Here is a 25,379-nt window from a genome sequence, read left to right on the forward strand (position 1 = left end):
TACTCTTCAGATATTGTCGGCCCGGCATCTGTGGTTACGTAACCAGGACCTGCTATATGCACCAGCTGCTCATATGACCTTCCACCACTTGCTCCCATAGCTTCACGTGACCCTGATCAGGGGCCAAGCAAGTGCTACACCTTGCCCAAGGGTGATCTGCAGGCTAGTGGAGGGAAGGAGCGCTTTACACCTTCTTTGATAAAGACGTATTTCCACCCTGCCACCCTATAATATCTGTATATTATATAAAATATATAATTTTAATTTTTAGTTAAGATAAGGTACAACTTTATGTATCCCAAAGGAAATCATTGTTGCAAGGCTCAAAATTGGAATGTTAAACTGAACTTGGTTGCGGTGAAATATTCGTATCTGGATAAGCTTTTTTTTAAACATGAATGGGAAGCTTCCATCTTGATGCTTCATCTGCAAAATTTTATTCTTTAGGTGAAACTTGCCCATATATAACAGATTAGTTACGTGAGTTTAGCCACACTGAGATGGTTAATGCCAGCAACTGTGGTGGTATGGGGAAAATTCAGTCAGAGTTTCTGTTACTGTCTATAACTCCAGGATCGTATGCTGAGAACAACAGACCTGCTGATTTTGAGCTGTGAGTTTAATGCTGGTCAAGATCCCAAGAGAGAAAAGAAGAAACATTATTAGTGTTGTCATTGCAAAAAAAAAATCCAGAAAGTCTGTGATTTTAAATAAATGTAAAACACAGTAGTCTGAGGATATTTTTTTCAGAAAGGGTGTTTTAGCAGAGGTATTTAAATTTTAAAAGGTTTTTGATGAATGAGGATAGATTGTGGCGCATGGTCAGTAATCCGAAGAGATATCTTATAAACTCGGCAAAAAAAAGTTGAAAATTAATTTCATAATTTAGAATAAGGTTGGGGTTTGGACTTGCTGAAAGGGTGATGGAATCCAATTTACTAATAGCTTTCAGTCCAGAAATGGCCTTTCAGCTAGTATGTTTCAGAGTGTCAGCAAATACGTGTTGGGCCGAGTGGCCTTCCTTCTCTACTGATCCATTCCACAACAAAATTACTTTCTGTTGTTTGTTTACAGTGTCGCTGTCAAGTGGTGCGGATTCCTTTGCTCAGCTTATAGTACACAGGTCGACATCTGACTATTATATTTGTGCTGATGATTGGCACGAGGAGCTCAGCCAGCTGGCTTGCAATCAGCTTGGTTTAGGGTAAGATCAGTAGTGTGTAGTACTGTACATTCTTGCCTAAGGAGCACTTTCCAACACTCAACTACGTTTGTAGTACATCTGCAGTGAGTTGGCCTACTTAGCCACGACCCGTTGACGCATGTAGTGAGTACTCTTTTTATTTCATTGTGTCAACATTTAACCTCACTGTGGGAGTAAAATGACATATAAAGTCAAGTCAAGTTTATTGTCATTTCACTATATTTCACATGTATATCATCAAACGAGACAATCTTTCTCTGAACCAGGGTGTAAAACACCATAGTACACATAACACACAATAACTTATGAAAGGAAGATAAAATCTACAGATTGATTACACAGAAATAAACAAACTAAAGTGCATAAATTAAATATTATAATGTACAGAACAGATTAACCAGGGACGCTTTGAATGCGATGCAGCAGGGAGTTCAGAAACCCGAGGGAAGAAACTGTTTCCCAGCCTTACCATTCTGGTCTCTATGCATCAAAGTACATCTGCCTGATGGTAGAAAGTCAAAGAGAATGCTGGATGCTTCATAAAACTAAGTGCACTGTGTGTGCAGCATTCCGTATAAATGTTCCCAGTGGATGGTAGGGAGACCCTCGTGATCATCTCAGCCATTCTCACACTCCTTTGCGGAGTCTTCCGGTCCAATGCTCGGTTGCTCCCATACCAGAACGGCTGAGCATCAGACTGGAAGTCTCTGCAAAGGCTGAGATGATCATAGGGGTCTCCCTAACGTCCATCAGGGTCATTTATATGGAGTGCTGCATACGCAAACTTGTCAGGATGCTCTCAATGGTGCTCCTATAAAGTGAGGTCAGGATGGTGGTGGGGGGGGGGTGGGGGCGCAGAGGCGGAGCCTCAGTTGCCTCAATCCGCCGCCTTGTTCAGGCAGGTGATACTGAGGGACCAGGAATCTTACCATACTTAGCTCTCCTTACCGAGGAGCAATGTAATCGCAGAGGGGATAGTTTAGCTGCATCTTCCTGAAGACTACAATGATTTCTTTGGTCTTCTCCACATTTAGACTCAAGTTGTTCTCACATCAATCCACCAGCTGCTCCACTTCCTCTCTGTACTCTGTCTCATTATTGTTGTTGATGAGGACAAAAGAAGTACTGAAAAGCTGAAGGCATACTTCTCGCCACATCTCATTGAGAGTTTGTTTTGTTGTTCCTCTTTCTTCATGTGAGTTTAAATTTTCTGCAGTCTTTCTGCGAATATGAAATGCTGATTAATCGTGTTGAAAGTAGAAGTGAAAACACCTCATGAAGCAGTAGAGAGAGAATACCTTGGGATGCAAGTGTAAACTGAGCTCTGGCTTTAAATTTGACTTTCAGCACCATGCTTTGCCACAGCAGCTTCCCAAGGGCATTATTTAGCTGTAAAAAGATTGCCTTGCAATTTATGATGGATTTGCAAACAGTGAAAATATTTTGAAGGAGTTATGGGCAGGCACCTAAGTTTTATAGACAACCTGTAAATGGTTTTAACAAAAAGATTCATATGGGCAATGCAACTTCTTAGATTGTTTCTAGAATTCAAGCTGAATGTACCGGACATTATTTCTTTTCTGTTACTTTTGGAAGTGTGTGCATCTGATACCTCATCTCCACCTTGAAAGCAGCCGAAGTTTGCTGTGTTGTAGTTTAATAAAGTTTTCTAAGCAACTGCATTATTGTGTACGTAACTGCCTTACTACCCTAGGATTGCAGTGGTCAAACTAATCAGATGTATTACTGAGAAGAGTGTCCTTTAATTTTACCTGGAAGTCAGATGAATTTGGTTGGGCATGAATTTATTAGCCATTACTAATTGTCCAGCAGAAGGTGGTGGTGAATGCATTCTTGACCATTTGAAGTTTCTGTGTTGCTAAGGTATTCCCACCTTAGAGTTAGATAGAGAATTATGGAATTTTGACCAGCAAATTTAAAGGAGCAGTGATATATTTCAGTTTTGTGTTGGTGTGTTCTTTGGATGGGAACTTGCAGGTAAAGGTGTTCCCATTGGGTGCCATGGTGACATAGCAGTTAATGCAATGTTATTACAGCTTGGGGCGTTGGAGTTCAATAATGATGCCATCTATATGTCCTCCTCATGGAATGCATGAGTTTTCCCTGGGTGCTCCAGTTTCCTCCCACAGACCAAAGATGCACCAGTTAGTAGGTAAATTGGTCGTTGTATATTGTCTCATGGTTAGGCTGGGGTTAACTCAGGGAATGTTGGGCTGCACAGTCAACAGGGCCAGAAGGACTTTTCCTGTGCTGTATCTCAATAAGTAAATAAATATGCTTATTATCCTTGTCCTCTGGGCAGTAGAACACATGTACTTCCATGAAAGTTATAAAAAAAAATTTGGAAAGTAACTTTTTGAAGGTGGTACAAATTATAGTCAGGAAAACAAGTGGTCCGCCATCCTAGTGGACTCACTTTCAAGGACACTACAACTCATGTTCACTTTATCTGTCTATCTATCTTTATTTTTGTATTTGCAGTTTGTCGTCTTCTGCACATACTAGTAATGAGCTAATTCTAATAAATTAATTCTAATTGGTTGTCAGTGTTTGTGCGTAGTTTTTCATTGATTCTACTGTATTTATTTGTTCTATGGGGAACACCTGTAAGACAAAGAATCTCAGAGTAGTATAAGGTGGCATACACATACTTCGTTAATACATTTCCTTTGAACTCTGAATGTTTAGGCTAATAGATGGGATGCCAAACATAGGTCTGAACTGTGGGGGATGGTTTGGAGGTTCTTGAGGAGGTTGGTTGGGCTTTCATCCAGGCAAGTTGATGGTCCTCCACTTTCCTGATGGTGAAAGTGAGCCATGAGTAACTGGAAAGGACAGGACCATGTTCACCCAGATATACTGCCATAGTGATGTGAATTTAAAAAATACCAAACTTCATAAGTAGCAATTTGGACAAACTCCACCCTAAACAACAATTGATTCAGGAAAGACTCAGCACTCTGTGTGATTGGAACTAAACTGTTGGAGGAACTGTGGATGCAGAGGGATAGTCAATATTTCGTGCCAAAAGATCCTACATCAGGACTGAGGTAATGGAGAGAAGATGGGTGGTACAGGGGTGAGAGAGAGGGCGAGGCAGGGCTTGGTACGTGATATGTGGAGCCAGGTGAAGAGGGGGGATGATGGGCAGATGGAGCTGGGGTAGGGGGAGAGGAGGAGTTCATGTTACAGCGTCTGCAATCTCCTGTCAGTCTAATCTGTTCTCTGAACTGTGACTGAATTCAGGGATAATAAGAAACCTGACAACAGTATTCACCGTGCCAGTGTCACCCTCTGCCCTTCGACAAACTGAGATCTTGTGAGAGGCAGCAAAGGTTCATTTGACTACAATAAGATCTACTAAACATAGCTAAAACCATTAGCAAACAACAGGAATTCTGCAGATGCTGGAACTTCAAGCAACATACATCAAAATTGCTGGTGAACGCAGCAGGCCAAGCAGCATCTATAGGAAGAGGCGCAGACCATTAGCAGAAGTTTTGTGATCTCTGTAAAGAGCCACTTGAAACATATTATCTCTCATCCACAGTTGTCTAAGCCAGTGAGTCATTGTCACAAACTATTTTGATTGTAGTTTGGCCAAACCAACATTTGGTAGGGTCAATGGAGGAGCTGCACCACCAACAAACATTGTTTCAAACTGTTCTTTACCAGCAACAAGGTTGAAACTAGTTAAATGCCATTGTGCTGCTTGTGTAATATTAGTATGGGTAACCAGAGATCTAACTACCGAGTGCTTCACCACTGTTCTATCTAAAATAACCCCAAACATACAATTGCTAAAAGTTTTATAAATGTCATCTCAACTTTTGAAATCCAGTTGATACTTAGTAATGTGTTCAGGTAGTTTGTTTTCAGAGGCTTTCATTATTTGAAATTAGAATTAGTTTCTTACTGTCACAGGTACCAAGGCGCAGTGTAAAGCTTCTGTGCACGCCATTCAGGTAGATCGTTTCATTACAACAGTGCCATTAGAGTTCTAAGTCAGAATCATGTTTATTATCACTGAGATATGTGATGAATTTTGTTGTTTTGCAGCAGCAGTACAGTGCAAGAAATTTTTAAAAAATTACTAGAAGTTAGAAAATATATAAAGAGTACAAAAGACAAATAAAGGGATAGTGTTTATGAATTGCACAGAAGTCGTTTGATGGAGGGAAGAAGCTGTTATTAAAATAGTGATTGTTTTATGCTCCTGTACCTCCTCCCCAGCAGTGGGAACACAGAGAGGGTATATTCTGCCTGATGACAGTTTTTAATGAAGGATGCTGCCTTCCTGAGACATTGCTTCTTGCAGATGTCCTTGTTGATGGGGAGGGCTGTGCCGTGGTGGAACCCGATGTGTCTACACCCCTCTACAGGATCTCTCGTGATCTTGTGCACTGGAGGTTCCACACCAGATCATGATGCAACCACACAATCTTAGAAATTTGCCAGAGTCTTTGGTGAACTTTTCTCGTTCTTGAAAAACTAAGAAGGAATCTTCGTGCATTCTGGATAGGCACTGTGGTTTGAAAGCTCTCTTTTACTGATAAGTCCCTATCCCTCCCCATGGCCCAGAGGATGCTTCTTGGCATTTCCATGGTATTTGCAGCCCATTGTACCCTTTCACTGTAGTTTGCTCCAGCTGTCAGACAGTGCTCAAGGACTTCATTACCTAAAGCTGGGGAAAGTAGTGATCTTAAACACAAGAGGTTCTGCTGAAATGGAAATCAGAGGAACACACACAAAATGCTAGAGGAAATGAGCGGGTGAGACAGCATCAATGGAGAGGAATAAAAAACCAATATTTCAGGCCGAGACACTTCACCAGGACTCTTTATTCCTCTCCAAAGATACTGTTTGACCTGCTGAGTTTCTCCAGCATTTTGTGTGTGCTATTCTTAAAATAGGAATCTTTCTGTTACCACGCCAGATGTATCAATTATTGCAAGACTGTGGCTGGGATACACATGACATGCACTAACATATAATTCATCATATGAAGTTGAGATCTTATCCAAATAGTCACTCTTGCTCCTTTACACTTCTGAACAAACCTGTAAAGATCTGCCGGTTGCATCTTTGAGAAATTGGCATCCTCCACTTGCACCAAATAAAACAGTTTGATGGGAGATAATGAAGAAGGCATTTTCCTTAGATCTGCTTTCATCAAAATGGACCAATGTTTCCAGAACAGTACAAGACAAAAATCAGTTCTTTCAATAATTAAGATGTACCCGGTAATCACCTTACAATCACAATAGTTACAATTCATGGAGACAAAGCAAGGAACAGCTATAGAAATGGTAATGATTATGCACAGGGATGAATTTTTGCCTCCTGAGGTTACAAGGAATATTCTTCCAGTGTAAACACAAACAATAGAAGGGTAATCATTTAAAAAAAAGGCACTAAATAGCCATTTGAAGTGTTTGTTATATGCATTATGACTTTCCTGCCACTATTTCTAAATGCCACTGACTAGCAAGTATCCATTAAAAAGAACACCCTCTTTTGTAACTTATTACAGTATGTTGATTGATTGCCTGGTAAAATTGGCATGCTTGATTTAAAAAATAGAAGGAAGTCAGGGCTGTAGAACCTCTTTAATCCTTCCTTCACTTTGCAATGATTTCTGTTTGGCTTAAGAGTCATAAAGTAGTTTATTAAAATGAGTTACGGTTTGCTGCTCTGTTCGAACATAGAACATAGAGTCATAGAGAAGTACAGCACAGAAACAGGCCCTTCAGCCCATCTAGCCCATGCTGAAACCATTCCAACTCCCAACTCCCACTGACCCTCACTGAGCTCATAGCCCTCCATACCCTTACCATTCATGTACCTATCCAAACTTCACTTAAACTTTGAAACTGATCTCGCATGCACCACTTGTGCTGGCAGCTGCTTTCACACTCTCTTGACTCTCTGAGTGAGGAAGTTTCCCCTCACGTTTCCACTAAACTTTTCCCCATTCACCCTTAACCCATGAACTCTGGTTGTATTCCCACCAAACCACAGTGGAAAATTCCTGCTTTCATTTATCCTATTTATACCAATGTTATTTTGTATACATCTATCAAATCAACTCTCAATCTTCTACATTGTAAGGAGCAAAGTCCTAATCTATTCAGTCTTTCCTTATAACCGAGGTCCTCCAGACCCAGCAACATCCTTGTAAATTTTCTCTGTAGTCTTTTGACCTTATTTACATCTTTCCTGTAGGTAGGTGACCAAAACTGCAGACAATACTCCAGATTAGGTTTCACCAATGTCCTATACAACTTCAACATAGCATCCCATCTCCTATACTCAGTACTTTCATTGGCAAAGGCCAATGTGTCAAAAGCTTTCTTTATGACTCTATCTACCTTTGACGCCATTTTCAATGAATGATGGGCATGTATTCCCAGATCCCTTTGTCATCCTGCATTCCTCAGTGCCCTAATGCTCACTGTGTAAGACCTACCCTGGTTGATCTTCCCTAAGAGTGACACCTCTCACTTGACTGTATTACATTCCAGCTGCCATTTTTCAGCCCATTTTCCCAGTTGGTTCAGATCCCGCTGCAAGTCATCCTCATTGTCCGATACAACCCCACTCTTGATGTCATCTGCAAATTTGCTGATCCAATTAACCACATTATCATCCAGATCATTGATACAGATGACAAACAACAAAAGACCCAGCAATAATCCCTGCAGCACAGCACTAGTCACAGGCCTCCAGTCAGAGAGGCAACCCTCCACTACCGCTCTCTGGCTTCTCCGACAAAGCCAATATCTTATCCAATTTCCTACCTCATCTTGAATGCCGAGTGACTGAACCTTCTTGACCAACCACCCACATGGGATCTTGTCAAATGTCTTGCCAACATCTGTGTACTGAAGTCCACTGCCTTGCTTTCATCCATTTTCCTGCTAATTTCCTCAAAAAAACTCTATAGGATTGTTTAGACATGACCTACCACACATGAAGCCATGCTGACAATCCGTAATCAGTCCATATATGGTTAATGTATCAACCCAGTATGGTACTCCCAAGTAATATGTGGAAAGTTAAAATCACTTACTATAACAACCTTGTGTTTCTTGGAAGAGTCTCCAATCGTTCTAAAAATTTGTTCCTCAAAATCCCTCTGACTTTTAGTTCACCTGTAATATAGCCCCATTAACATGGTCATACTTCTCTTATTTCTCAGTTCCACTCTCATTAGTTAAGTTCTCCAGTCTGTCCTGATGAAGCACTGCCGTGACATTTTCCCTGACTGGTAAAGTTATCCCTCTTCCTTTAATCCCTTCCGCTCTGTCACGTTTAATATAAAGGAATCCCGAAATATTGAGCTGCCAGTCCTGCCCCTCCTGCAACAAAGTCTCACTAATGGCTAAAATATAATTCCAGGTGATGATCCATGTCCTGAGCTCATCCGCCTTTCCTTCGATACCTCTTGCATTGAAATAGTATGCAGCTGAGGACATCAGTCACACAGTGCTCAACCTTTTGATTTCTGTCTTTGTCTGAGGTCTTAACAACGTCTGTCTCCACAGCCTCTCCCCTAGTTGTTCTGGCACTCCTGATCCCAATCCTTTGCAACCCTAGTTTAAGCATAACACAGGCTCAAACACTTACCATACTCTGACATCGCCCCTATGCTTTCCTGCATCACCTTAAAATTATGCCCTGTCACATTAGCCATTACTGCCCTGGGAAAAAGGCACTGGCTATCCACTCTATCTAAGCCTCTTATCGTTGCTCGTTTGATTGTATTTGTTTCTCTTATTGTAACAGCTCATGTGATCTGTTGACAGAGGCCCTGCAGTGACTCGCAGAGTGGTGGAGCACGACCATGTGCAATGGAGAAGGTGGTTACGTTTAAGTCCTGATTGGAGGAGTAAAAATACATCCACTTTACAAGCCCTGTTAGTTACCGGGTAAGAGCTATAAAATAATTTGTGGGATTTTGGTGGGTAACAGCACAAGTTGGCAAATACTGTATCTTTAAGCAAAATGCAGTTGTTCAACGATTTGTTTCAATACACAGAACAGACATTCTTGAGTAGAATGAAGCTCACTTCCTTTCTTTAATTTCAATTTCCCAGAAAATTCTGTTGTTGCCCAGGAAGGAATCTTTACTGACAATGTTAGCCCCACCCACAGCCAGTGGGAATAGGAAAGTCATAAATCAAGCCAGAGTTATTCTATTCCCCCCTCACACTGACTGACTGCTATTTTATGTCCCAGTCAGTGAGAAAGTTTGCAAGGAGATCATATCAGCCTGTGATATTATCTCTAGGGTTTGATATCACCCAATGCCCACATATACTGGCCTTAGACATGTCACTGGATGTTGAGGTAAAATTCAGAGCTGGGAGATGTTAGCTCACAAATGCCTGTTGCTTTGGTCTGAAGGGCAACATGTCTGTAGTTTCAGAAAAGACATTAATCCATTTCACTAAAAAGATCAGTATTTGCATTAGCACAATGGATTGAAAGCTCTAAATTCGCGTATGCTGAAAATATCAGGCGCATTTTCATGCTTAAAGGGTCAGTTCCTCAAACATTTCTGAATAGTGTAATTGTTTCCTTTCAGATGCATTAGTGCCACCTACTGATCATATCTAATCATTGACAAGGAACCAGCATCCTTGCTTCTTCCTCTAGAATACAGAAATGATTCCCAGGCAAAAGTCAAAAGCAGAATGCTACTGTTGATGTTGAAAATTTGAATAAAAACAGGGACTAGAACATAGAATAGTACAACACAAGAACAGGCCATTCTGCCCACAATGTCGTGCTGAACTGCTAAAAAAGCAAATCAAAAGCACCCCAACACGAATCCCTCCCACCTACACCATGTCCATATCCCTCCATTTTACTTGCTGGAATAATGTTAACTCCATCCTCTGTGGGTGGTGACTTACCTTTAAATCTCCAGCAGCTCCAGTAATTTGCTTTTTGTTTACTCTTGCCACTTGTTATTTGATATGTCAACATTGATTGCATGCACCATCTTTGACCAGAGATTCTGTTCTGCTTCTTTTCTCTCTTACCTTTTTGTTTGTTCATCATTGATTCTATTTTTCTTAAAAAGAGCTGCAGAAGAAACCATTCTGGGAATATTTTCAGAAATGAAAAACTGCACAGAGGACAGTCAAAGCTCTCAGTCGAATGTGTCACCTTCAGTGCCTTGATAAGCTTTCGGCACCCCTCTGTGTTCTACTGATCTGTATTCAAGGCTGTTGAGGTCTATTCATTTCATTAATCAAGTCTGCCAGAACCATCTTTACATGCCAGAGGATTTTCTCTATTTAATATTGTAGGTTTTCGTAAATACAACGAAGTGAGGCATTTTACGCTTAATGAATCCTGTAACATTTTATTGAACTCCAAATCCTAAACATGAAAAGGCACTAAAAATCCTTCCATAACCACGTCATCACATCAGACCAGCATCTTAAAGCAAAACCCCAACTTGGTGCTTATTTCTCACAATTACGTTACCCTACACAGACCCACCCCACCACCCCCCAAGGTTCACTAAAACCAGCATCGTGAGCCTGCCTGGAGCTCGGACGAGCCGCTTGGCTTGTGTTCCATGGGTGGAGGTACCGCAGGTGCTTCTGGCTCATCCAGAGGTGTGTTGCCAGGCTTATGGTCATGTTGTGATGCCAGGGGCGTGGTTGCGGGAATACTCCAAATCTCGGTGGGACGGTTTAAGGCGATCTACCAAAATACATTCAGGTTTACCACTGCTATCTATGACAAAACTCTTTTCTCCACATCTCAATATGCGGAACGGGCCCTCGTAAGGGGGCCTGGCCTAAGGGGATGTTGGTGTGCGTCACAGTGGACAAAAATAAGCGAGGTGGAACGTAGGCCAGCAGAAACCCTAGAATGTTGTACACCGTGACCGTGAAGGGAGGTAGGAATAGGTGAAAAGGAATTGAATTTGCTGAGGAAGGTGGAATACAGTTGAGAGGCTGACCAGGCGGTTGTGGCAAGGGGAGTGAAATCTCCTGGCACTCATAACAGCTACCAGCTCAGCCACAGACAACTGCAGGTCCTCTTTTAGAGTAGTTCTGAGCCCCAGCAGGACCCATGGGAGATGATCATGCCAACACTCATCGGACAGGGAAGCCCTCAGAGCAGCCTTTAAGGAGTGGTGAAACCACTTGTATAAGCCATTGGACTGCTGGTGATACACTGTGGTGTGGTGTAGCCAAACGCTGACGTTCTGGGCCATCGCAGCCCAGAGGTTTGATATGAATTGGGGACTGTGGTCAGAGGAAATATCAGATAAGGTGCCAACCCCGGTGCTGATGAATGGCCGAGCCTCGTTTGCGGCTGTTGTCGATGCTAGAGGGATGACCTCTGGCTACCTGGTGTTATGGTCCACCATAGCAAGGAGGTGCATGAAACCGTGGGAGGAGGGAAAAGGACCACATGCCTCCGACCAACTGTTCACGCACAGCACCCACAGCACAGTCTGAGGTATGAGTAGTAATGGCTATCGTGAATTGGGGAGTGGATGGGCCGATAGAGTCACGTTAGAGAGAGCTTGTTTGGTATTATCAAATGCCTTGGCATGTCTGCTGACCAGTCAAGCACTTAATTTGGAGTATTGCCTTTAAGTGCACTATACAGGAGGAGCATATGTTCCGCAGTTCACGGGATTAAGTGGTCTTAGAAATTTACCATACCTAAAAACCCCTGTAGTGTGGGGTGGTGGGAAATCATAATGGTGACTACTTTCAATGGGAGGGGTTTCACACCTTCTGAGGAGATGTGATAGCTGAGAAAGTCAATGGTTGACAACTCAAGCTGGCATGGGACAGGGTTGGTATGCAACCCATCTCGGCTTAAGTGGAGATGAGATAAGTGTTCAGATTTGGATGCTCTTGCGACATATATCATCCAGGTAAAGAAAAAGAAAATCTAAGTATTTTAATACAGAGTCCATCAGCCACTGGAAAGTCTATGCTGCGTTTTAAAGTCTAAGCAGCATGCGCAGAAACTCAAAAAGGTCAAATAGGGTTATCGTAGCTGTTTTGGGAATGTCCTCCAAGCACACAGGCACCTGATGGTAGCCCCTAACTAGATCAACTTTGGAAAAAATTAACTTTCTGGCTAAACGTACCAAAAAGCCTTGAATGTGTGAGACTGGGTAATGATTGGGGGTTGTGACCTCGTTAAAGCATTGATAATCACCATAACACTTATGGACCAAATGTAGGGGTAAAGCCCAGGGGCTATTCAACTGACGTACATTTCCGAGTCTTTCCATGTTGGCAAACTCAGCCTTCACGGTTGCCAGCTTTTCTGGATCCAGTCTACACGTACGGGCATGGACTGGTGGGCCAATTGTGGGAATGTTGTGCGCAACTCCAAGAATTGTGACTGTAGTGGAGAACGTGGGCTTGGCGAGGTTTGGGAATTCGCCTAGCAGTTGAATGAACTCACATGCTTAGATGCATGCGCTTGACAGAGTTGTTGTGGGGAACTTACTGGGGGAGCAGGGTAATGACCCAAAGCCCTTGACATTCACAACTAACAGTTCTTGGGCACACAGGAAATCTGCACTGAGCAGAGGTCTAGCTACTTCAGCCAGGACGAAATCCCATGTGTAACATCACCCACTGAAGCAGAACGTCATCAGTCATGTCCCATAAGTCTGGATCTTGCTGCTGTTATTGAGATTTTTTTGCCTTTTTATCAATAAGCGATGTCGGCAGCACACTCACTTGTCACAAGGGAAGCATTGCCCTGAAAGGGTGTCTGTAATGAACAGTGGACACTCCTAGCATCTGGAACCCACTGTGTTCACAGACCTCTGATGTCCTGATGCACTATCAGTGTCGAAGCTACAAGGCAGTTGGCAGTTTTATAGCATTCACACCTGGTAAGAGCACAGGCGCGGCGTAATCTGTTTCACAGCTGCGGGCATCTTTATGTTGAGGGCTTTGCTGACTGGGTTAATTAAGGTAGAGAAAGGATGAGGAATGATGCATCACTGCCTGGTTAAGTGTAGACTATCAGCCATTTTAGCAAGCTTCTTAGTGTCCATCATGGGTGCATTAGCGAGGGCTATGCAAACTTGACCAGGCATTTGCTGCATGAAGAGTTCTCTAAAAATAAAACAAGGATGGTGATTTCCCAGGAGTGGTAGCATGTGATCCATTAGCTCTGAAGGTTTACCATCGCCAGTGCCGGGCAAGGAGAGCAACTGTTTGGCGCGCTCAAACTCCAATAGTCTAGAAGCCTGTAAAAGGTGAGTTTTTGGTGATCAGTATTTATTGTGTTCAGGCAGATGTTTAAGCAGACTCACCACTCTTGCAGCTATGCAGTTGCTCAGGGATGCTGCACATAGTAGAATTTGGTGTCATCAGTGGAGATTACTCGCAGAGCGAATTGAGCCTCAGCTTGTACGAACCAAGCGACGGCATTTTGCTCCCAAAACTCAGGCAGTTTCAAAGCGACTTCATTGGCCGACATTTTCTGTAACTCTGGAATCATCCGAGAGCATCACGGTCACCAATGTAGGTTTTTGCAAATAAAGTGAAGTGAGGCATTTTATGTTTAATTAAACCCGTAACACATTTTATTGAACTCCAAAATCTACACCAAAAAATGTGCTAAAAAGCTTTGCAGTAGAACATCATCACATCAGACCAGCCTCTTAAGGCAAAAATGCAACTCAATGTCAGTGGTTACGGATTATGTATATTTCTCCCAATTATGTTACCCCTACACAACTACTCTCAACTGGTTTAACCCACTTTTGAAAGTGGTTTGGTGGGCAGAAGTTAATATCACATGTAAAATTTCCCATAAGACCATAAGACAGAGGAGCAGAATTAGACCATTCAAGTCAGAATTAGACCATTCACACCATGTGTCATTTAATCAAGGCTGATTTACTTTCCCCTTGAGCATATTCTCTTGCCTTCTCCCTGTAACTATTGTTGCCCTTATTAATCAGAACCTCTCAACCTCTGCTTTGCATATACCCAATGACTTCACAGCTGAATGTGGGAATGAATTCCACAGATTCACCACCCTTTGGCTAAAGAAATTTCTCCTCATCTCTGTTCTAATGGGACGTCCTTCTATTCTGAGCCTGTCCCCTCTGGTTCTAGACTTTCCCACAAATTAAAACATCCTCTGCATGTCCACTCTATCCAGGCCTTTCAATATTCAGTAGGTTTCAATGAGATCCCTCCTAATTCTTCTAATCTCCAGCAAGTACAGGCCCACAACCATCAAATGCTCCTGATACGTTAGCCCTTTTATTCCCATGTTGCTGTGTCCTCCACAGTAAGACTGGCTCAAGGTACATAGTCAGCGAATCCTTATTTCTTTATTTCCCAATACTACCCCTCTAGTGTCATTTTTCAGCAGTTTGATGAATATTCCCAAGAACCCAAAGCAAATGAAGCACACTCTGTTGGAGCATGTCTTCTGTAAAAGGCATTGCTTGTAGCCAATACACCTTTTGTCCAATACCCCAATAGTCATTCACTGGAGATGACATTATGGCTGTAATTTCAGTAATAGAACATCATTCAAGTGATGATTTATGCTAAAAGTTTGCATTTCCACAGTGCCTCTTATTATTTCAGGGTGTTCCAAAGTTCAGCACAGTCAATGAATTACTGTTGAAGTTTAGTTATTGCTGAAAGATATGAAATATGAAGGTCAGTTGTGTAAAACTTGTTGTAAGACTTGCAATGGTAAAGAGATGATCTATTTCCCAGTGTTGGTAAAGAAATAAATATTTGCAAATATCCTCAAAAGACCATCAACTTTCTTAACATACACACAACAGGATTGATGGTTCTCTGCCCTAACATTTCATTTGATTGATGTCACCTCTGAAACTCAACTCATACTGAGTTGGATTGCCATTCTGGATCTAGGATCCTAGATGAGGAATCTCCTGAGTTGGGAAAAACTGAGATTTTTTTCCTCTTATAAGTAAGAATGTCACTGTTACCAAGCTATGTTATAAGTTGATCAATAGATGTTTTTTTTCTCTCTCTCATATCAAAAGGGAAGAGTGTCGAAGTAAAAGCAAGATCTCTCTCCATTGCACCAAAGAAGGTAAATAAAATGTAGGTTTTTGAATACTGGTTGTCCACCTGGTTTATTAAATTAAGTGTACAGAAATAAGATTAACTTATGATGAATCTAGATCTTTTGTAATGGTATCTAATTAAAAATTAATATATGAAGGTTGCTCTTAACTAATGAAAATTATTGAAGGAAGAACCAAACAATGCTTGTAACCTGTCACAAAAGTTTAAGGAAAAATCTGACCTAAATACTAAACTTCCCAAAATTCCTCTTTCTTATCCCTTTACACCTTCAGTGGACTAGGGAACTTTAGGTTTGAAAGTAAGATATGAGTATATTACACAAACTCTTCAGAACAACTAGTGTTTATTCTCTGCATAAATCCAGATTCCACATCGTTAAAGTGCTGAGGTGGAGACATTATTTATACAAATCCCAACTGCATGGTGAAAATAAACAAAGCACCATCAAAGTAAATATGTCCACTTAATTCAATTGTCAGTAATATCTTTAAATTGATGCCAGGGCTTGAGCCAGAGGAGGAAAGATGCATGGAACGCAAATTGGGTACTACGCTGACTATGGAATCACTTTTAGGTTTATCTCATTGCTTTCTTCTTTTGCAAACTTAACTTGAAGTATTTGTTATAATATCTAAAATTTCTGTATATTCTTAGGACACTCACCATCCCTCTCTCTCGGATCTCATTTTATAGTTGTACTTTTTAATGGGTTTATTTGTGAAGTACTTCATTCTTTTTAAAAATTTTATTGACATCCACACTTTAGATTCCATCCTTTTATTCTCCAAAATTCTCTTTTTTTTTGTTATTGTTTGATCTTTCATCTAGTCCTTCTTCTTGTATGTTGGTATTTGGAATATGCACTCACATTTTAAAATACTGCAACTCTTGAACATCACGTTATTAGTATAATGTCCTTTGTGACTTTCCTTTTAACCTCACATTCGGAGGCTTCTTATTATTCTATTTCAATATGTTTTGGTAAATTAAATTGCTAGGTTGGTTTACTATTGCCACATGTACCAATATACAGTGAAAAAATTGCATTGCATCCGATAGATACAGATCAATTTATTACAACAGTGTCTTGAGGTAGTTCAAAGGACAACAATAACAGAGTGCAGAATAAAGGGTTACAGTCAATATTCCCTCTAATTTTTAGTAGTCAGTGTGCACAAAATTCTTATGTTGTGCAATTTTTTTTTCCCTGTGACAAAAGTATGTGCGCACTGAATGCACACATGGCACAGTTTATGTAGGTTTACAAAATATTTGACATAAAACTGCACAGAATAACAAAATTACATACATATTTAAGTCACTCAGTTATTTTTTTCTCTCTCCTGTCTTTGGCACTTACCCATTCTTTGTAAACTCTATCTAGACTAATAGAACTTCAATCCAATTGATAGCTTTTGATTCTCATTAACATATCCAAATGACATTCACCTAAACGGCTTCTCAGCTTGTTTTTGAGTTGATTCATTAGGCTCAAACCTCGCTCACAGTCCGCACTAGACACAAGAAAGGTTCCCTCAATGTCCATCAACTGTGCAAGGTCGCAAAACTGTTCATTTTGAAGTACAAACGCCACCATTTGAGCAAAGTTTGAAATCAGTTTGGATTTAATTTTTTCTTGCACGGAGAATTTGAAATCATTAAACTGTCTAACTATTACAGTATTTTCAGCTAGAAAATCATGATATTTTGGACATAAGGCATTAACTTTTTCATCACCAAATGTGAAGTCACAATCTGCAATTGTGGAGAAATCAAAAGCTGACCATTCTTGTACCTCATCTTCAGGAAACCTTTCTTGTAAATGCACACAAAGACTATTTATAAAAGTCAACAGCGAACTTGTATCTACTGTGACATTTTCTTCACGTTGTTGGTTTAGCAAAACTTTAACTTTGTCACTCCACGAAACATTGTCTCCCAGATCCCAGAACAGGAAAGATGAGGTGACGTAAATTAGTGACGTTCATCGTGGTATTTGAAAAACCGACTAACTAGTTAACAGAAACATTTAGCTAAAAGATTATTTTCAATAAGTATAATTATTAATTACTACATTATTTTAGATAATTAACCTTTTGTGCGCACATTAATTTCCTTTGTGCGCTGGTTGAAAAATGTGTGCGCGCGCACACACGGACACAGCTTAGAGGGAACATAGGTTACAGTTAGAGAAAGTACAATGCAGGCAGACAATAAGGTGCAAGGTAATAATGAGGTAGATTGTGAGATTAAATCTGTCTTAATGTACCAGGGAACTGTTTACTAGTCTTATAGCAACGGGGTAGAAGCTGTCTTTGAGTCTGGTGGTACATGCTTTTGCCTAATGCAAAAGCAGAGAAGAGGGAATGTCCTGGGTGGGGGGGGGGTGGTGTTTGATTATACTGGGAGCTTTAAAGAGGCAGTGAGGCATGTAGACAGAGCCCACGAAGGGATACTGGTTTCCATGATTTGCTGAGCTGTGTCCACAAATCTCTGAAGTTTCTTGTGGTCTTGGGCACAGCAGTTGCCAAACCAAGCCATGATGTGAACACATAGGATGCTTTTATAAGGTACATTGATAATAATTAGTGAGGTTCAAAGGCAACATGGTAAATTTATCAACCTCCTGAGGAAGTAGAGGTGCTGGTGAACTTTCTTGAATGTGGTATTAATGTGGTTGGACTTGGCAATGTTCACTGCCAGGAATTTGAAGCTCTCAATTAATTTGAATCTGGCACCATTGTAAACAGGATCTTGTGCACTGGCTTCATCCTGAAAGCAATGGCCAGCACTTTTGTTTTGCTAATTTTGAGGAAAAAGTTGTTATCTTGATACCATGTCACCAAGCTCTATATTGTTTTCTGCCCATTGACTCATAATTATTTAAGATATGGTCCGCTACAGTAGTATCCTTCTGAAGTAGAGCAGAATCTGGCTATGCAATTCTGAGGATATAAGAAATAGAGTAGGGGGTTGAGGGCACAGCCTTATGAGATATTGGTACTGTGCATAATCATGATGGAGATGTTTTAGAGTCATAGAGCCTTGCAGCACAGAAACATACCCTTCGGCCCATCTGGTCTGTGCCTAGTCCCATCAACCCGCATCTGGACCAGAGACCTTCATACCCCTCCCATCAATGTACTAATCCAAACTTCCGTTAAATGTTGCAATCAAGTACATCTGAGTAAAGACGTTCCTTCTCATGTCCCCCTAAAATATTTCACCTTTCACCCTTAACCTATGACCTCTAGTTCTAATTTCACCCAAAACACAGTGGAAAATGCCTGTTTGCATTTACCCTATCTTGTTGTTGTTATTCCTTTCCACATCTCATGGCACATTGGGCAGCAAGCTTGTCATTTCTTTAGCATTTTGTCTGTTTCTCACGAGGTCGAGTTGCTAGCTTGACACTCAGCCCAGATGGATGGAAAGAGTGCAAAGAGCCTGCCAGATTCGAACCTGTGACCACTCACCCTGAAGTCCAGTGCTGATGCCACTATACCACCAGCTGTCTATTTACCCTATCTACGCCCCTCATAATTTTGAACACTTTATCAAGTCTCCCCTCATTCTCCTACGCTCCAGGGAATAAAGTCCTCAACGCTTTAACCTTTCCCTATAATTCAGGTGCTCAAGAACTGGCAAAATCCTTGTAAATTTTCTCTGTAGTCATGCTGCCTATCCTTACTGATTGCAGTCTGATCAGGATCCAGTTGCAAAAGGAGATGTTGAACAGGAAGTCTAGAGTTTGGAGATGAACTTACTTGGAATTACAGTATTAAAGGTGGCATTGTAGTCTAATTTTGGTGGCTTAACTTTGCTTAAAGTTTTTGAATTGTTGTTTTTGGATCTACCTTTTGATACCTTGGTTATTGCATTGAGATGTTCATTCACGATTAAGTCATCTACTAGATAAAGAGAACAATCAAACAGGGTTTAATCTACGTTCCTGATCAGACTGGATGCAATGTAATTGCTTTTGAAGAAGAACATTATGCATACATATTATACCATGCCTCAAGGTGATTAACAATTATTGGTGTGTCTGTAACTTGTTCGCACCTGTTTGGGATATGCCATGTTTAAAATCATCAGTTAAAATACTGCCTGTTCAATGATATGTAAACTCTGAAATTTGTAAGCATACAGTATAGCTTTAAAATGATGGTATTGATTGAATTGACTTTATTACTTACATCCTTCATATACATGAGGAGTAAATATCTTTATATTACATCTCCATCTAAACGTGCAATGTGCAATTTATAGTAATTTATAATATATAGAATGTACAACAGGATAGTCAATATAACATAGCAATATAGTTGTGTCAGCATGAATTAGGCAGTCTGAAAGCCTGGTGGAAGAAGCTGTCCCAGAGCCTGTTGGTCCTGGCTTTTATGCTGCGGTACCGTTTCCTGGATGGTAGCAGCTGGAACAGTTTGTGGTTGGGGTGACTTGGGTCCCCAATGATCCTTTGGGCCCTTTTTACACACCCGTCTTTGAAAATGTCCTGAATAGCAGGAAGTTCACATTTGCAGATGTGCTGGACTGTCTACACCACTCTCTGCAGAGTCCTGCGATCGAGGGAAGTACAGTTCCCATACCAGGCAATGATGCAGCCAGTCAAGATGCTCTCAATTGTGCCCCTGTAGAAAGTTCTTAGCATTTGGGGGCCCACACCAAACTTCTTCAACCATCTGAGGTGAAAGAGGCGCTGTTGTGCCTTTTTCATCACACAGCTGGTATGTACAGACCACGTGAGATCCTCGGTGATGTTTATGCCGAGGAACTTCAAGCTGTTTGCCCTCCCCATTGATGTTAATAGGGGCTCGCCTGTCTCCATTCCTCTTATGGTCCACAACCAGCTTCTTTGTTTTGTGTGACATTGTCATTTACCATTTATGATTTTCATTTATCTGTGTACATACATCTATTGATGCTTCTGGACACATCTTCAGTGATGTTCCTGGAATCATCGGGTGTTTCGGGTCTTTCAACATCATACAACCTCCTCCAGGTGACCCAGCCGGGGCTGATCAGACCCCAGCTTGTGTCCAGATGGCTAGCTACTTATGACTCCATGGCTCCCCTCTTTTGAGCCACAGCCATCTTGAGGCCCTCTCTGCCGCATCGATGGTACTGTGGATGGCTCTCCTCTTCCTCTCTCCTTCGATGCCCAAAATGCTGAAGGCCCTAAGTAAAGAACGGGCTATGAATCCCCTACAAGCAACCTCCATTGGGAGACACCTCGCTCTCCATCCAGCCTGCTGACAGTTGCTGACCAGTCCTGCATACTTGAAGAGCTTCCTTTCAAAGGCCTCTTCCAAGCTATCTTCCCATGGGACTGTCAGCTCCAGCAGCACCACTTGCTTAGTAGACTCAGACACTAGGACAATGTCTGGTCGCAGGGTGGTGGCTGCGATATGGTTGGGGAACTTCAGCTGCCCTTCGAGGTCCACCAACAGCTGCCAGTCCCTTGCAGAGGTCAGAATGCCTGCAGATGTTCTTTTGGCAGGTATTGGCTGCTCCCCAGCTCTGACAAAGGCAATGGTCTGCTTGGAGGGTCGGGACCGCTTCGCCCACTCAACTCCTGCGCTGACGGCTTCAGCGATGGTCTTTAGGACCTGATCATGCCTCCACCTGTACCGTCCCTCACCAACTGCCCTTGCACAGCCACTGAGGATGTACTCCAGAGTTCCTCGCTTGGAGCACAGTGGGCACGCAGATGACTCTGCCTTGCCCCATGTGTGCAGGTTTGATGGGCTTGGAAGCACATGGTACACTGCCTGGATGAGAAATTGGATGTGGTGTGGTTCGGCTTTCCAAAGATCAGCCCAGGTCACTTTCCTCTCAACCGCATTCTCCCATCTTTTCCAAGCTCCCTGTTGCTTCATTCCCACCGCCTTGCAGGCTCTCATCCCCTCCACTACTGCTCTCACTTCCTCCTGAACTAGACGACGCCTTTCCTTCCCTCTGGTATCCATTTGGGGAGTTGGAAAGGATCCTAGCCCAGTTCGGCCTTGTGTGACCACTCCCACCAGCCTCCTGTGACGCAGCCTCGCCTCTGCCTCCTGAACAGCCTCCTCTGCCCTCCACTTCCTGCCAGTACTTACTTGGATCCCTGCTCTAGCCACCTTCAGGTCACTTGTGTCCCTATACTGTAGCACTTCTCTGGCTCTTGTTACCTTGAATTCTTCCTCCAAGGATTTGAAGGGCAGTTGCAGTTTGTTGTGGTGTCCATAGAGTGCGATGCTGCTCAGACTCTTTGGCAGCCCCAGCCATCTCCTGAGGTGGTTGCTAACCCTCCTCTCTAAGGTTTCGACTGTCGAGATCGGGACTGCATAGGCGAGGAGGGGCCACAGGATTCTGGGAAGAATGCCATGCTGATACACCCAGGCTTTAAACTTCCCAGGTAGGCCAGACTTGTCCACAGATTTCAGCCAGCCATCCAACTCGGTGCAGGTTGCCTGAATGGATGTTGTGTCCCTTAAAGAGCTGTCAAAAACTTTGCCTAAGCTCTTTATTGGCTTTTCTGTGATGGTTGGGATGGCTGTGCCTGCGATGCTGAACCGGAACTTGTTCTCCACCTTCCCTTTCCTCAGCACCATCGATCTTGATTTGGCAGGTTTGAAACGCATCCGGGCCCACTCCACCAGCTTTTCGAGCCCCTGCAGAATCCTCCGGCAGCCTGGGACTGATTCTGTGGTGACTGTGAGGTCATCCATGAATGCCCTGATAGGTGGTTGCCGTTGAGTGGAATTCATTCTGGGCCCTCTGCACTCCGGTTCAGCAGACTTAGTGAGTATGTTCATGGTTAGGGAGAACAGTGTCACTGAGATAGTGCACCCTGTGATGTTGCCGATCTCCACCTTGTGCCAGGTTGATGTAATTGCTCCTGAAGAGACCCTCATCTTGAAGTTGCTGTAATAATCAGCGATAAGGTCTCTGATTCTGCTGGGGACGTGATATTTGGTCAGTGTGAGCTGCACCAGCTTGTGCGGAATGGAGCCATATGCATTTGCCAGGTCGAGCCACAACACTGACAGGTTGCCCTTGTTCTCTCTGGCCTCCCTGATGAGCTGTATCACCACACCGATGTGCTCCAGACAGCCCGGCATCCCTGAAATGCCACCCTTCTGGACTGATGTATCAGTATAGGTGTTCTTTGCTAGGTAGGTGCACAACCGGTTGGAAACTGCACTGAAGAAGATCTTCGCCTCGACACAGAGCAGGGAGATGATGCGAAACTGATCTATCTGGGTGGCATTTTCCTCCTTCGGGATCCACACCCCTTCAGCCACTCTCCACTGTTCTGGGATCTTCCCCCTTCTCCAGAAGATTCTCAGGATCTTCCACAGATGCAGCAGGAGTTTGGGGCAGTTCTTGTACACTTTGTACGAGGTGTTGCTTGGTCCTGGAGCCGAGCTTGCCCTTGCTTTGCGGACGACCTCTCTGACTTCCTTTAGTTGCAGCTCTGACATGTCGAACTGCACATCCGGTTCAGGTGGGTCTATTAGGATGTCGCACACTCCCAGCTCCTGCTCTCTTTCAGGATCATTATATATCTTCTTCAGATGTTGGTCTATGTCTTCCTGCGAACAGACCAGTTTCCCACTGCGCTTCTCCCCCAGCAACTCCTTGGTGAACTTGAAGGGGTTGGCGATAAAGGCAGCACATTTTCGAGCCCTTTCACGATGCCGCCTCCGATGCCACTCTGCCCAGCGGAGGACCCTGATCTTCTTTCGTAGTATGCACATCAGCTGGGCCAAGCCATTGCGCTCCTCTTCTCCTGCCTCCTTGTAGTGGAACTTCAGCGCTTTCATCTCCTGCCTTATGTTGTGGATCCTCAATGCTCTTTGGTTCTTCGAGTAAGATGTTTTGGAGCCTTCCTTCTCCTCTTCTCCGAACTGTTCAGCTGCGATACTGACAATAATTATTGTCATGACTTGCAGCTTCCTATCAACCCCTCCCTTCGCCGTTGCCTCCAGAATTTGGTTAACATCTTCATCAAACTGCTTCCACGGTGAAGTCATGTTAGCTGCAGGCCATTTGATCTGCCTCCTGTTAGACTTCATGTTAGAGGGATTAGTTTGCAACACTTGGAGGTTCCGGGCACTATGGGGTGACTCCGGGCCTGGCCCCTCCTTTGTCTCACCAGGTTGGACACCTGCGCGTTGTGCTGCTCCTGCTCCTGCTCCCGCCAAACACTTCATCCTCGCTTGGTGGATCTTCAAGCCGCGATCGTTCTTGCAGATTTTGCCACATGCACAATGCTTCCTCATCGTCGTTTGTTCATTGCCTGGGTCTGATGTCGTTGTGTCCATCTGACTGGGGTGCTCATCCTCCCCCCCTCTCGGGCACCCCTGGGGGTATCTTTTCCTTAGCTTCTTTGTGGTTTTTGTGGGGTCCTCCTCTCAGAGGACGCAGATTGGGTTGCCAGCCCGTTCTGCCCTGGTTGTCGTCTCTCCGGGCTGTCACTGACTCTCCAGTCGTCACCACTCTTTTTGTGGTTGTCACCCAGTCTTTCCTGGTTGTCACTGATTAACTCAGGGTGTAAGCTGTGTACATACATCTATTGATGCTTCTGGACACATCTTCAGTGATGTTCCTGGAATCATCGGGTGTTTCGGGTCTTTCAACATCATACAACCTCCTGCTGGTGACCCAGCCGGGGCTGATCAGACCCCAGCTTGTGTCCAGATGGCTAGCTACTTATGACTCCATGGCTCCCCTCTTTTGAGCCACAGCCATCTTGAGGCCCTCTCTGCTGCATCGGTGGTACTGCGGATGGCTCTCCTCTTCCTCTCTCCCTTGATGCCCAAAATGCTGAAGGCCCTAACTAAAGAACGGGCTATGAATCCCCTACAACCAACCTCCATTGGGAGACACCTCGCTCTCTATCCAGCCTGCTGACCAGTCCTGCGTAATTGGAGAGCTTCCTTTCAAAGGCCTCTTCCAAGCTATCTTCCCATGGGACTGTCAGGAAGAATAGTGTAATAGGTCTTGCTTGATCTCATTTATAATGGGTAAATTGTGAAGAGACCAGATTAATTAACTCCACAAAATTACTGATCAGGAAATAAGAAATGAATAGGGAACATTGAATATGTGCTTAAATGGAAGTCAACAAGTCACTTTCAATATGCTTTAAAGGATTCTGAATCTTCTTGCAGGAGGTGTGGTTGGATTTCTTTGTACAGTCAGCAAACATAGCACTTTTCAGCTGCATTATGACAGACTACTTTTGCAGGTCTAATGTTATGACATGTTTGAATGAACTACGGCTGATCCATTCTGCTAAACAGAATGTTATTTAAACTGATGCAGCTGCAGGTGAGGTTTACACCATAATAAAGTTTATAATCTGGATTTTGTGGTCAATATAATTCTTCATTTTGGCAGGAAAAATAAAGTATCTTGTTTAAATGGTCAAAGACTGCAAGTGTGTTTAGATGGATAGATCTGGACATCCCAGTGCATGAATAGCAAAAGGCAAGCAGGCAGGTAGAACAAGTAATTAAGAGAGATTGTGGTCATTTATTGCTAGGGAAATTAATTACAATGAAGACAGGTTGTGCTTCAATTATATAGTACACTGGGTGGTTACAGAGAGGTTGTTTCCTCATAGAAGTACTGAGATCTAGGGATTGGTCTTCAAAACTATGGGTTTGCCCGCTTAAGACATAAGGAGATTTTGTTCCCCCACAGAGGCTTGTGAGCCCATCGAATTATTTTCCTGAAAACAGTCACTGAGTTTTATGAACACCGACATAGATAGATACTTGTTAAACAAGAGGGTGAAAGTTATCATAGGTAGAAAAGAATGTGGAGTTGAGGCATTTATCAAATTGATTATTCTCTTATTAAAAGGTGAAGTAAGTTTAGGTACTGCCTCCTTTTCTTAATTTGTATGTTCATATTTGAATATGATAAATCTGTTAGTGAAGATTCCATAAAATAAAATCAGTTTTCCCAGGACCAGAGAGGTTGTTTAGCATTACTTATGACCTAATAAGCTGTTTACAAATTCAGTTACCGCTGATTAAAGTACA

General features: G+C 42.8%; 1 protein-coding gene across 9 annotated transcripts in view; it reads left to right on the forward strand.

Moving 5' to 3' along the window:
* Positions 1-25,379, forward strand: part of corin (corin, serine peptidase) — a 192,973-nt gene that overhangs the window by 152,643 nt on the left and 14,951 nt on the right. For all 9 annotated transcript variants that reach the window (XM_063043192.1, XM_063043195.1, XM_063043193.1 and 6 more), the window contains 3 exons: positions 1,075-1,204; positions 9,034-9,156; positions 15,276-15,325. In XM_063043192.1, the coding sequence (XP_062899262.1) occupies positions 1,075-1,204; positions 9,034-9,156; positions 15,276-15,325 (303 nt within the window). The remainder of the gene's footprint in view (positions 1-1,074; positions 1,205-9,033; positions 9,157-15,275; positions 15,326-25,379) is intronic.

The sequence above is a fragment of the Mobula hypostoma genome, chromosome 3 (assembly GCF_963921235.1).
Source record: "Mobula hypostoma chromosome 3, sMobHyp1.1, whole genome shotgun sequence".
Classification (NCBI taxonomy): Eukaryota; Metazoa; Chordata; class Chondrichthyes; order Myliobatiformes; family Myliobatidae; genus Mobula; species Mobula hypostoma.